At 35.6% G+C, this 14,523-nt stretch overlaps 1 protein-coding gene across 1 annotated transcript in view; it reads right to left on the reverse strand.

Annotated features, from left to right (window-relative positions):
* The window catches only part of Stk31 (serine/threonine kinase 31), a 71,887-nt gene that overhangs the window by 26,617 nt on the left and 30,747 nt on the right, over positions 1-14,523 (reverse strand). Inside the window, exons 10-16 of the mRNA XM_027429587.2 lie at positions 12,253-12,412; positions 11,329-11,451; positions 6,032-6,211; positions 5,488-5,604; positions 4,142-4,261; positions 2,896-3,027; positions 681-782 (exon numbers count right to left, since the gene is read on the reverse strand). Coding sequence (XP_027285388.1) covers positions 681-782; positions 2,896-3,027; positions 4,142-4,261; positions 5,488-5,604; positions 6,032-6,211; positions 11,329-11,451; positions 12,253-12,412 — 934 coding nt within the window. The remainder of the gene's footprint in view (positions 1-680; positions 783-2,895; positions 3,028-4,141; positions 4,262-5,487; positions 5,605-6,031; positions 6,212-11,328; positions 11,452-12,252; positions 12,413-14,523) is intronic.

Raw genomic sequence — 14,523 nt, forward strand, 5'->3', positions numbered from 1 at the left:
ACTTAGGAAAACTTCTAAGCATTTACTGGATATAATTCAAAGATTCAAAGATGTGCCATAGTTATGTGAATTTGGTAAGTAAAGCCCAACACTTAAAATATCTACTATTTGCATAATTTTTTACTTTAAAGAACTGTCTCTTAACTAACTCTTCTTCATAGTATCTCTCAGACATAAGATGCAAAATTCTTTCCACTGAAAAAAGTAGGCTGGCTAATTTTTCTAAGGCCACAAAACTTAGGAGTGGAGTAAAAACAAAGGTGTGATTTTTCTGGCTACATGCAAAAAGTGGAACAAGCTGCTCCTTTCCTGGTTTTATTGCTTGTTAAGCTAAAAGGGTGTTTGTCTTAAACTATGGGAGTCTCTATGCCTTAAACAACAAAAAAACTATGCAGAAGTGTGTGTAATCAAGCTCAATTCTAAAAACAAACAGAAAAAAAACTACAAAGAAGTTGAATTTTAATGTACTACTTTTACCATTGAGAACATTACAAGTGATTTTTTTCCTCTTTATAATAATCTGAAATTTCCACATTAGTATATAACATTACTAATGTTTACACGTATGTAAACATTACTATGCCAATGATACCTGTAGTACATAGTTATATGAAGTCTGTTTTTAAATTTAAATTCCTGAATAAAATCTAATTTAAAATTACAGAGAATCAAATACTTACATATTCCTCCCTCTCATGATAAATTTCCTGAAAGACACTATTGCGCAACTGAGTTATTTCTTGTTTTATTTTCTCAATTTCAGTTCCATCATGGTCATCAGACTTTATCAGAGAGAAAAAGTAGTAAATAGGCTTATTTCACTAGATGAAAACAAGTCTTCCTTTAAGAATTAATGTAATGTTCATAGTAAATCATTCTGTGCAGTTCTCATGCATCCTTCAGTACCTACATATAGCAAGTATTCTAACATTAAACAAATCAGATTATTCTAACACTTTTTCCAAAACCATAAAAAAGTATTTAAATATAAAATTATTCCATATGTTTTAAGTTCCTGTACATTTTCTTGAAGACAAAAACAACTAACTTTAATCTTTTTTCTCTTATTTAAGAGTTTTATTTTATTTTATGTGTATTAGTGTTTCTCCTGCCTCTGTGTCTGTGAGAGGGATGCCCTGGAACAGGAGTTACAAACAACTGTGAGCTGGGAATTGAACCCTGGTCCTCTGAAAGAGCAGTTGGTGCCTTGGAGTCAATTCTCCAGCCCAACTTTAATCTTAAATATTAAGAACAGCAATTGAATTAGAGTCTGTGAAATTTTTACTTGAAATCAAGTTTTTAAAAGCATACACAACAAAATGATGAGTAAATATCTAAATTATCTACTATGGGAAAAATCTATGATTCTGAAATACTCCAAATGACTTCAATGGAGTTTTAGTAAATAAGGTACTTTAAAAGGTATGGCTGCATTAAAAAGTTAGATATGCCTACAATTTCTACAATACTACTATAATGATTGTGCCCAATCTCGTCAGATATAGTTCTCCAAAAATTGAAAAGACAGCTTCTCCACAGCCTAGCATACAATAAAACCAGAAACTTCTTAAACTGCAATTAGCTCTAAAATAGCTCCCATTTTGATTCCAGTTGCATGCTAAGAGGAAGAGAGATAATCACACTGAAGACATACTTCAGATCTCATCTGTACATAAATAAAATCCTCAAGAAAGTTCAGACAATTACTAATTTATTCCCAAAGTTTCAAGCCTGAGAAAGAAATGTAGTCAAATAAGAAAAGCCTAGTCCTCCAGCTCTAATACCATGTAAAAACAATGTTTAAAACTTGCAAGAAATATTATAAGTAGTGTTAAAATAAGTTCATAAAAGAGAGCATGATCTTTTAAAAGTACTTTGTAACAAAATTCTGCCTTTTGGAGATGGGAAGACAGCTCAGTCAGTGAAGTGCTCAGTTCCCTGGAGCTTAGCCTAACTACTCCAAGCCAGTAACACGCTATCTCCAAAAACACAAAAATAAAGGCAGACAATGCCCGAGAAAGAACACATGCGCACGCGCGCGCGCACACACGCACGCACGCACGCACGCACACACAGACACACACACACACACACAGAGAGAGAGAGAGAGAGAGAGAGAGAGAGAGAGAGAGGGAGAGAGAGAGAGAGAGACACATAGGCGCGCGCGCACAAAGAAAAGCCATGGGAGAATATTCTACCTAAATGTATAGGTTTGTATTGTAACAGACATTCTAACAGTTCACATGGAAAAGGGAGTTTTAAAATTTATTCTACAATTTTTGTATTATTAAAAAAAAATCAAGGTAGCACCAGGCGTTGGTGGCGCACACCTTTAATCCCAGAGCTTGGGAGGCAGAGGAAGGTGGATCTCTGTGAGTTTGAGGCCAGCCTGGTCTCCAGAGCGAGTGCCAGGATAGGCTCCAAAGATACACAGAGAAACCCTGTCTCAAAAAAACAAACAAAATCAAGGTAGCAATGTAAAACATTTCATTTTTTAAATATTTAATTACATGGGACACATTTTCAGTGTGAATGTCACTTCAAATTTATTTCCATAAACAGTGATGAAAAGATCAAGTATTTGGGCCTGTGAGATGGCCTCTAAGTCAAATGACCTGAGCTCAATTCTCAAGACCCACATGGTAGAAAGAAAGATCTTATTCTTACAAGTTATTCTGACATCCACATGTGTACAGTGATATAGTCACACTCATATATTCACATATACATACAAAATAATTTAATTAAAATAAGCAAAATTTTAAAACAATAAATGTACATAACAAAAAATATAAATACAATAGTTCTCTAGTTTTAGAGAGATTTTTATACTTAGCTTTATGAAATAAACCAAAATAAGAAACAAAAACATGTTAGAATCAATTTTTTCCTTACTTCTTCCAAATTACTCTTCTCAACCAATTTCCATCTCAGTTGAGCTTTTAAGCCTTTCAAAGTCTTCTTAATGGACAGCAAGTAATCCACACTGGGGCTCTTATTTAAACAGTCAATGATCTGATTTTTAAACTATATGAGAAAAAGAATTACCATATTTTCAAACACATGAGACAACAGTCACTGAACATCATTATTTTGCAAGTATTTGGGTTCAGAGTGAATATTAAGAAAAGTCCTTTACTTTCTACAAGGCAACAAGACCAACTGATTTCCTAGTTGCCCATATTTCTGTTTAGAAGAATCTCAGGTTCCATGCTCAAAGTACCAAAGAAAATACTCTTCAATTCACCTGAGACATTAAATTAGACACACAGTATCAACATGATACAGACTGAAATTTATGGTAAGGATCTAAGTTGAAACAATCCTTCTCAAAAGTGACAAACTGCATCAAATTTCAATAATGTTCATACCTTTTAACTTAAAATTATAAATTATAGGAATATGAAAAGTTATACATAAAGTTATGTTCAAAGATATGTAAAGCATGCCAGGCAGTGGTAGCACACGCCTTTAATCCCAGCACTCAGGAGGCAGAGGCAGGCAGATCTCTGTGAGTTCAAGGCTAGCCTGGGTCTACAGAGTGAGTTCCAGAACAGGCTCCAAAACTACACAGAAAACTATCTCGGAAAACCAAAAAAAAAAAAAAAAAAAGATATGTAAAACATGGTCAACATCCAACATATAAGTGACATATTTATGCAAGAATGAAAATCATTCAAAAGGACAATAAAGAATCATTGAACATATGGGAACATGTTCCTAATATACTATAAAATTATGAAAATATCTTCAAAAGTGCTCCAAGACAATGCAATGCAAAGCACACATATTCATAGTGGATGAATGTGCCCATTCACAGGGGAATACTGTTTACTATCTCTTACACTGAAGGTATTAAAAGCAATGTTTTTATTTCTTAACTTTCTATATATAGAGTACATCTGCTACACAGAAAATGCTGCTCATAAGAAAATCATTTCAATATTCACTGAAATATATATTATCATCAAAAATCACCATTCAAATTTCATAGTGAAGTCAATTATATATCAAACAAGAATGGCTATACCATTTTTCTTGGAGCACTAATTAACACACTGAATATTAAACTACTTGAGAAAATTTCAACAAGAAACAATGTAGCAATTCATAAGACCAATAAAAGGAAGCAAAACCCAACCTCAACACTGTCCTTGTACTTGGATAGCAGGGTAGCAATGAATCTTTCCTCAGAATAGATCTTCTGCAGCACTTGACTGTATGTACTTAAAATAATCTCCTTGTCTACAACATCTTGCTCCTAGATGAAAGAATATGCATAAAAAACAAGATAGCTAAAACCTTTCATAACAATAGATAAACTTCAGCTGGGCGTTGGTGGCACATGCCTTTAATCCCAGCACTCAGGAGGCAGAGGAAGGTGCATCTCTGTGAGTTCGAGGCCATCCTGGTACAAAGCTACACAGAGAAACTCTGTCTTGGGGGAAAAAAAAAAAAAGGATAATGGATAAATTTCAAAATGAAAGTGTCTTTGAAAATTGCTATATCCATTTATCCATTTCAAATTATTTCTCAAATCGTTTTCTAGACATAATATTGGCATTAAGATGCTCATGGGCAAAAACTCTGACCTAATCATACTATATAAATATTTCTGAAGCATTCTGAAAGGATATCAGGACAACTAATATTCTAAAAAGAACAAACTTTAACAACAAACTCAACACTTTAAGTTACTTTCAGAAACTGTTTCTCACCAACTTTTTTTGGTTTTGTTTTGTTTTTTTTTTTTTTTTGAGGCAGGGTTTCTCTGTGGCTTTGGAGGCTGTCCTGGAACTAGCTCTTGTAGACCAGGCTGGTCTCAAACTCACAGAGATCCACCTGCCTCTGCCTCCCAAGTGCTGGGATTAATGGCGTGTGCCACCAACCGGCTCTCATCAACTTCTAATATCAAGTCTCATAAAACCAACAAAATCTATTTAATAGAGAATGCAGTAAACACTAATTTATTTCAATGCATTATAAATAATATTTCAAAACAGAAAGAAAATGGAAAGCATTACCACTGAAACTTTGGAAAGCAGGCTGAAAAACTGGGTTAATTGTCCCAATAAGCAAGGTTTAAAGGTCTAAATTACAAAATACTCTGACACCTATACTTATTTTCCATTGGCGTGGCAATATAGATTGTACACAATAAATGGGCCCTAGTGTATGTATGTCCAAAGCCTTCCCAGCTTTTACTTCATTTTCATAACTTTTAATGAGTATTTTCTTGAATGCACTGGATATGTTGAACTCAGAAACCAAACTGTATAGAAAGCCAATCCATATTATGTAAGGAGAAGTCTTCTAAAATTAAACATTAGTTTTTCTTAATGTGAAATGTCCTATTCAATGAAAAAATTATCCAGTGGAAGAAAGGAGACACTATCTAATAAGAGAACTCATATTATTGGTTAACACAATGAAGCTAGCAAATGAAACTGCTGTCTCAAAGGAAACAGCAGTAGCATCGTTACTCACAATGAGAGATATTTCCAGCTCTTTGCAGACACATGACTCAGTCTTCTCTAGAATTTCATCAATATTACCAATCATGTCTTCTGAAGTTAGTGATTCACCCAAAGACAGATCAAAAACCTGATTTGCAAAATAAAAGTATAGTGCATCTAAATTAATTAATTGACTTAGCATTTTTTGTGCTTATATGGCTGAAGTAGAGCATGAGGCTATCCCATGTACCAAACAGAAAAAGTGAAATTCTAGGAAAAGAACAAAGGATAGATACACCCTTGTAAAACTTACAAAGAGAAAAAAAACATACATAAGCATTGCATGCTTCAAGAAAACCGATGGTTAAGACAAGTGGTCAATTTAAATAAAAAGAGAAAAACAGAAATAAAATCAACATGATCTTTAATATAGCAGTCTAAATCAAAAGTTATGAAAAATCCTGACTGCTACAAGTAGATAACATCAGCTATTTAACAATGAAGAGACAGAATTAGAACAAATATCCAATCCCCATTTCCTTCCACCAACATTGCTCATTGGGCGCTCTGCTTACCTTCTGACTGCTCTGGAACCATGCCACAAGATGCTGCAGAGAAGCCTCTGTCTCACTCCGAACACTGGTGAACTGTTCTCTTTTGCTACACTGCCAGTCACAAAATTTTCTAAGTATTTCTTCAGAGTTATTCCCTTCTTTGGCCTTTCCATATACTGCTTCTAAAGAAGTTGATAAGTCCTAAAGACAGAAATATTCAATTGTTAAAGTAATTGACCTAATGTGAGAATTTAAGCACTGTTAGGATTCAAGAAATAGAATACCATAATGTTGAATCCCTACTCTTAATTGTATAAATATAATAAAAGGCAGACAGAAAATATCCAAATTAACAAAATCAGATATAGAGGAGTACATGACAACAGACACCAAGAATATCCAGAGAATCAAAAGAACATACTTTAGAAACCTATACTCTACCAAAACTGGAAAACAAAAAGAAATGGATAATTTTCTTGATATATACCATCTACCAAAGTTAATTGAAACAGATTAATTGAAACAGATAAGTAATTGAAACAGACCTATATCCCTAGGGAAATAGAAGGTATAATTAAAAGTCTCCCAACCAAATAATTTCCCAAGGCCAGATGATTTTAGCAAAGACGTCTCCCAGACTTTCAAGGAATTAATGCCACTACTCCTCAAATTATTCCACAAAATAAACAGAAGGAACACTGCCCAATCCATTTTTGAGGCCACAGTTCCCCTTATACCTAAACCATATAAAGACACAACAAAGAAAATTACAGAGCAATTTCCCTTATGAACATAGATACAAAAATGCTCAACAAAATCCTTGCAAATGAAATCAAAGTACACATAAAAAAGATAATTCACCATGATCAAGTAAGCTTCATCCCACAGATGCAGGAATAGTCCAACATATGGAAATCAATAAAATTAACCCACTATATAAACAAAACAGAAAGAAAAAAATCATCATTTCATTAGATACAGAAAAGGCTTTTGACAAACTCCAACAGCCTTTCATGATAAAAGTCCTGAAGAGATTAGGGACACCAGAGACATACCTCAACACAATAAAGGCAGTTTGCAGCAAGCCCATGGCCAACATCAACTTAAATAGCTAGAAACCAAAGCAATTCCACTAAAATCAGCAACAAGACAAGGTTGTCCACTCTCTCCATACTTATTCAATATAGTACTTTAAGTCTTAGCTAGAGCAATAAGACAACTAAAGGAAATTAAGTGAACATAAAATGGAATGAAAAAGTATCTTTATTTACATATAATATAATACTATCATATTATATACAAACCATCCTAAAAATTCCAAGAAACTCTTACAAACTAATAAAAACTTTGAGCAAAGTAGCTGGATGCAAAATTAACTCACAAAAATCAGTAGCCTTCCTATATACAAATAACAAACACCTTTCACAAAAGCCTCAGATAATTTACAATGTCTTAGGCTAACTCTAACCAAACAATGAAAGCGTTTTATGATAAAAACTTTAAAACACTGGAAAAGAAACTAAAAATGATATTAGAAGACAAAGATCTCCCATGCTCATGTGTCAGTAGGATTAGTATAATAAAAATGGCCATCCTACCAAAAGCAATCTACAGATTCAATGCAACCCCCATCAAAATCCCAAGACAATTCTTCACAGACCTTAAGTGACAGTTTTCAGCTTCATAGAGAAACACACAGCTAAAACAATCCTGTGTAATAAAAGAACTGCAGGAACAAGTACTATCCCTGACCTCAAATTGTATGAGAGAACCATAGAAATAAAAACCACATGATTTTGGCATAAAAACAGATACATTATCAATAGAATAGACTTAAAGACAAAGACATAATTCCACACACCTACAGACACCTGATTTTTGACAAAGAAGCCAAAAATACACACTGGATAAAAGGCAAGTGTGCTGATTAAACTACACGGTTGCATACAGAAGCATGAAAATAGAGCCTTATTTATCACCTTCTACAAAATTCAACTTATGGGGATCAAGGACATCAACATAAGATCAGATACCTGAATCATCTGACAGAAGAAAGCAGGGAATAGACTGAATCTCATTGATATAAAAATGGACTTTCTGAACAGAACCAATACTTCAGGAATAAAGACCAAGAATTAATGAATAAAACCTCACATCACTTTAGGAAAAAAACCCTTCTGTACACTAAGGGACACCATCTTCTAACAGCTGTACCTTCAAAATGGAAAAATATATTTACCAATTGTAATCTGATAGAGAATTTATATCTAAAACATACAAAAAGTAACACTGAATATCAATAAAAAATTAACAAATTAAAAATGTGATATAGAACTAAACAGTTCTCAGAAGATGAAATGACTGAGAAACACTTTAAAATGCTCAATGTCTTTAGACATCTGGGAAATGCAAATTAAAACAAATTTAAAATTCCATTTACCATAGTCAGAATAGCCAAAATTAATAAAACAAATGACAGCAAATGCTGGTAGAATGTGGGGCAAGAGGAACACTTCTTCAGTGCTGATAGAAGTGCAAATGGGTATAACCCACTACGGAAATAAGTGTGGAGGTTCCTCAAAGGATGAAATACATCTACTGTAAGATCCAACTATACCACTCTTGGGCATATACCCAGAAGACTCGACATCTTATTTCAGGGATACTTGCTCAGCCATGTTCATTGTTGCTCTATTCATAATAGCCAGAAATTGGTAACAGCCTAGATGTCCATAAAACTGATGAATAAATGAGAATACTTGATTTACACAATGGAATATTATTCAACTGTTCAGAAAAATGACATTAGAGGGAGGGAAAACTGGTTGGGATGTAAGAGCAAAAAAGGGAAATAAAAAAATTAAATTATGAAATTTGCAGTTAAATGGATGAAGGTAGAAACAATCATCTTGAGCGTGGTAATCCAGACCCAGAGACACAAACATTGCATGCGCTCTCATATCTGCATGTTAGCTTCTAAGCTTTGGCTATTTCATTTAGAATATCCAGAGGTTAGGCAGACCATCAATGACAAGAGGGAAAAAGGATCTCCCAAAGAAAGAAATTCTACCTTAAATGCCATCATAGAGCCTTCACCCAGTAGCTAGCTGATGGACGCACAAGCAGAGATTCACAACTAACCACTGAGCTGAACTCCTGGGATCCGTTGTAGAGAGGAAGGAGTGATGAGCAAAGGGGTCAAAACCACAATGGGGAAACCCACAGAAACAGCTGACCTGAGCAAGGGGAAGCTCAAGGGCCCCAGTCTGACAGCTGAGGAAACCAGCATAGGACAGAACCAGGCCCTCTGAACATGGGTGTCAGTTGGAAGGCCCGGGCAGTCTATGGGGCCTCTGGCAGAGGAAACAGTATTTATCCCTAGTTCATGAATGGGCTTTTCGAGCCCATTCCCTATGGAGGGATACTCTCTCAGCCTAGATAAGTGGGGGAGGGCCTAGGTCCTGCCCCAAATGATGTGACAGACTTTGATGATCCCCCATGGGAGGCCTCACTCTCCCTGAGGAGTGGATGGGGAGTGGGATAGGGGTTGGTGGGGGGTATGGGAGGACAGGAGGGAGAGGGAACTGGGATTGGTATGTAAAATAAGATTGTTTTTAACTTAAAAATTATTTTAAAAGGATAATTGTTTAAATATAATATTTAAGATAATATAACAGTAGCTTATGCATTTTTATCAAAATGGAAATTTGGCATTCATGAAGACAAAATTAAAGTGAACACTGAAAATCAAAAAGAAAAAGAAAAAAGGAAAAAACTAAAATGAGAGGATTAAATAGGAGGGAGAAAGAGGGCGGGTTAAAGGGGAGAATATGAGAGGGATACAGACCTTTTGAAAAGCTATATAAGTACTATTCTAGAAGCTTCATATAATATATGAAAGGAAGGAAATTGAATGGTGTTACCATATAATGGGAAGGCAATGCCCCAACTATACCAAGTAAAACGTCCAATACCAGAATGGGTTACATTTTGCAGTCTTTGGCCAAAGGGGTCCCATAGACCCCATAAATATTATAGGCTCTTGCCAGTGTTATTGATTGCCCTCCACAACATGATGGTAAGACCCTGTTGCTGAAGATACCACTTACTTATGTCATAAAACATGGAGAAATCAAGATCGTGTCCAGCTAGAAGCTTCATCACTGCTAACTAGCATTCATGATGCTGGAAGGTGTTAATCATGCTGCAATGCTACCATGCTACCAGAAAAGAAAATTAATCATTAATCTTACCCATTAATGAACCTTACAACCTAGTAACAGCAACCTGCCTGAAAGACATACTGGTACAACAACGGCACAAATATTATGGGAATAATCAACCACTTTTTAGTTGGATCTAAGACCCACTCCATAAGTGGAACTTGCAGCTGACACTGTTAATGAAGACAAAAAGAACCAGAAACTACAAAGAGCATACATCCTGAGAGAAAACCCACTAATATTCTGCTAACTGAACATAACTATAAAACAGTTTCTAATGACATATTTCTACACAACACAGTTCACTGAAGCATTCAACTCTCGTCAGAGAAGTTTCTTCTTGCAGTAGATGATAATTAACACAGAGGCTCACAAGCGGGCAATGTATAGAGGATGAAAACTTCGGGACACTCAGCCCTAAATGGGTTGGTTACCTTTATCGAGCCTCTTACTCAGTCATCTATTGAGATGATGCAGAAAGAGCCACAGGTAGTAGGTTACTCCATGAAAACAGCATTTTCCAGACACAAGACTGGTATACATACGAAGTCAGAGACTGTGGCAGCATGCACAAGACCTAATTCAAGTCAGACAAAATCCCAGCAGAAGAGGAGTAGGCACAAAATCCTACCTCTAACCAAGAAGTTGCTTGCCATTGATACCCTACTCAAAGACAGAAAATCAGTTCTCTCCAATGAAGTGAAACTGGGTATTTCAACCACACTCCAGAGCAAGCCTTATGCTCAGGAATAGTTGACCAACACAAAACAGTCTCCATATATTTGTGTCTGCTTTTTTGTTATAGTCTGTAGAGTTCTGTCTTTTTTTAAAAGAGAGAAAAGACATTAAATTGGGTAGGGAGGGAGGGATCTGGGAGGACAGAATGGGGGAGAATATGGATCAAAATGTATTATATGAAAAAAATAATAAAACAAGTTACTATAAATTTTAATGCCATCAAAAACTAGAAATCAGCAAAGAAAGAAAAGTCTTTACAATTATCAGGACTATCTAAAATCTCAAGGTTAATATTAATTTAACCTCTCAAAGAATAAATTAATTTTAATGTATATTTAATATATTTTAATTCCAAACCTGCAATGTTTTTAAGCGTTTCTCAAGTGGTAACTCATCTACTTCCAGAATAAAAACATCTACAGCCACAAACAGCTTTTGTTGTACTTCATTTCTTTTGGCGATCAAAATACTACCTTCATTCTGAAGAAAGTAAAGAGAATGGTCACTATTAGACATCAGGGATTTGCACACATTTACCTGTATGGACAGCAGTGCTTTATACTTAAGCTTTATACTAAAGCTTAATACTACCCTTAAAATATAACATTTAAGCACAACAATCCTGTTAAGCTTGTTTTTCCTATTATTTTTGCCATGATGAACTTGTTCCTTTGGGGAAATTATACAATTTCCTAAATAGATTTCAGTCTCATGCTCCGTCCTTCACACAGACTACCTCTCTCAACACTGAGCCGTTTAGTCAGTACATGACAACGTATCAGAGTCCAATTGTAGTAACATACAACATTCTACTCAGACAAAAATACAAGTTCCATGCTAGCAGGTTTAGAAGTTGCCCTAGTTAAAAACCTCGTATGAGAACCTCAAAACTCAGTATTTCTGTTAATTCCTCCACAGGTTTAGCTTCTAGTAGCACTGAAGAACATACCCAGTTGTAAGAATACTCACTAGGTGTTTTATAGTTCTTTCTAATGCAGATACAATTTACCATTCAGGAATATTTACCATAAACAATCTTGACTATTAACAAGGCTGAAACATTTTATTGGATTTCCAGGGGGATAGAAAGCTGAATATTAAATATGCACACAGAAAAGGGGAAGATTTTTGTTAGCTATGTATCTAGTTGCCAATTACCTATCCTTTCTCTTAAATGAAGTATTACTACAGTATCAGATCCTCCGCTTTCTTAGAAGATTCAATAGATTTTTAAAAATAAAAATCAACAAACACAAACAGAACAGAAAGTTCTTAACCCACCTCATTATGACAAGTTTGGATCTTCTCCTGAGCTACATTATATTCGGCCCAAATTTTTTCTAACTCATTCAAAGATTCTAGAGTGGTAAAAGACCCTTCATCCAACACTTGCATAGCATCTGAAAGGTCATTACCAAAACGAATACTGATGTTAATGTGCCTATTTTAAAAAAAAACAGAAAAAGAAAAAGGAAGAAATTGCAAAGTTTGTTATGAGAAAATTCCTTTAAAACATCTAAAAGTCACTATTTACAGCACTGGCCTATGAATAGGTATTTTTTTAAAACTTTATGGAAAATTGTGTAACTACAATACAAATTTCTAATTAAAGATGAGAACTGGAGAGATGGCTCAATGGTTAAGAGGCTGGCACTTGCAAAGGCATGGGTTCAGTTCCTAGCACCCATGTGGGAGCTCATAACTATCTGTAATGCCAGTTCTAGGGGATTAGACTCCTCCTGGCCTCCACAGGCATCAGACTTGTATGTGGTATGCATACATACATGCAGGCAAAACATTCAATCACATAATAAGCAAACTTTTTAAATGTGTGGAAAAATAATTTCATATATATTATGAGGTAAACTATTGCTGTCAGCCAGGTGTGGTGGTACACACATTTAACCCCAGCACTCAAAATAAAAACAACAAAAGATATTGCTGTATTTCTTAGCTTGGTCTCAGAACTTCTGTGTCCAAGCATCTTCCTGCCTCAGCCTCCAATAGAACTGTAACTATTAACACATGCTACCATACCTAACAGAAACAAATCAATTTTTTTAACCTTTGTATAGAAAACAAACTTTCAAAATCTGCAGAATTTAAAATGTCAAAAGGACCTTTAACTTCTGTTCTATAATGAGATTTATAAATACTTCTCTAAAAATTTTAGACATAGTCTGATTCACCAGAGCCATAGGTAAAGTTCTTCTACCCAGCACATGCGGAGTTTTTTTTTTTTAATCTATAAACAAAGCAATCAGAGAGATCATGTAAAACAAAACAAACAGGTTTCATCTATATTGTTTTCTAGCTCCCAACTAGACTTCCACCATTCTAATAGCACATTTTTCAAGAACGAATTAAAGTATTTTGTCATTTTTGCTCAAGTGTGGCTCAGAGCTTTACCAATGTAGCCACCTGCTTTTTAATATCAAAAGCTAATTAGGCTCTGGCCATCCAAATTACTAACTTTTCAAAGATTTACAGACCATATATTATGTGATGGATTTATACTGGAGAATAAAAATTCCCACTGGGGGAAGAAATCAACATGCAATATACGCATTCACAGTGACATCAAAGTATAGATGAAAATGAATCACTGGTACAGAACTCAGCATAAAAAAAAGAATTAGGCTTATCTTTTTTATTTTTTTCCCTGAGACAGGGTTTCCCTGTGTAGCTTTGGAGCCTATCCTGGCACTCGCTCTCAAGACCAGGCTGGCCTCGAACTCACAAAGATCCACCTACCTCTGCCTCCCGAGTGCTGGGATTAAAGGCGTGCGCCACCAACACCCGGCTCAAGAATTAGGCTATTTTAACAACTATTTAATCCATGTATTAGAAAAGAGGAACAAATTATGCCTAACAATAACATTACACCAATTAACACAAGTATCTAAATAATTCTAACAGACTTTGAGAACTACTGAATAAATGCTGTGTAAAATTTGCTAATTCCTTTTCTTCTCATTTTACAAATAATATTTTTAAACAGAGTGTAAAAAATTCATATTAATAAAGCCTTCAGTCCCCTCCTCTGGGTTCCACACTAGGGCCCCACAGCTCTGGCAGCTTTACTGGAGGCTAGAGTGTTCCTAAGGACCCCAGGTAGCCCAGTGCCTGCTAATACTCCTTAAAAGCTACCCTCCCCTCGGCTCCACACAAAGCCCCACAGCCCCAACAGAGTTATGGGAGGCCAGGCTAGACCTAGAGACCCCAACCAAGACACTGCCCAACACCCACTAAACCCCGTTAAACCTGCCCAACAACCCCAGACACACTCGCGCGCACACACACACTCACACACACACACACACACACACACACACACACACACACACAGAGAGACAGAGAGAGAGAGAGAGAGAGAGAGAGAGAGAGAGAGAGAGAGAGAGAGAGAGATGACTACAAAAGATGACTTTGGCTTTAACAGAGGTCAGGCCAATCTAGGGACCCCAAGCCCCAAAAGTCCCAGAGGGAAACTCTACTGGACATGAAGATTTGCTAGTCACCAAAACTGTTGGCCATTTAGGCCAGAAGACCAGA

Source organism: Cricetulus griseus, chromosome 8 (genome assembly GCF_003668045.3).
Source record: "Cricetulus griseus strain 17A/GY chromosome 8, alternate assembly CriGri-PICRH-1.0, whole genome shotgun sequence".
NCBI lineage: Eukaryota > Metazoa > Chordata > Mammalia > Rodentia > Cricetidae > Cricetulus > Cricetulus griseus.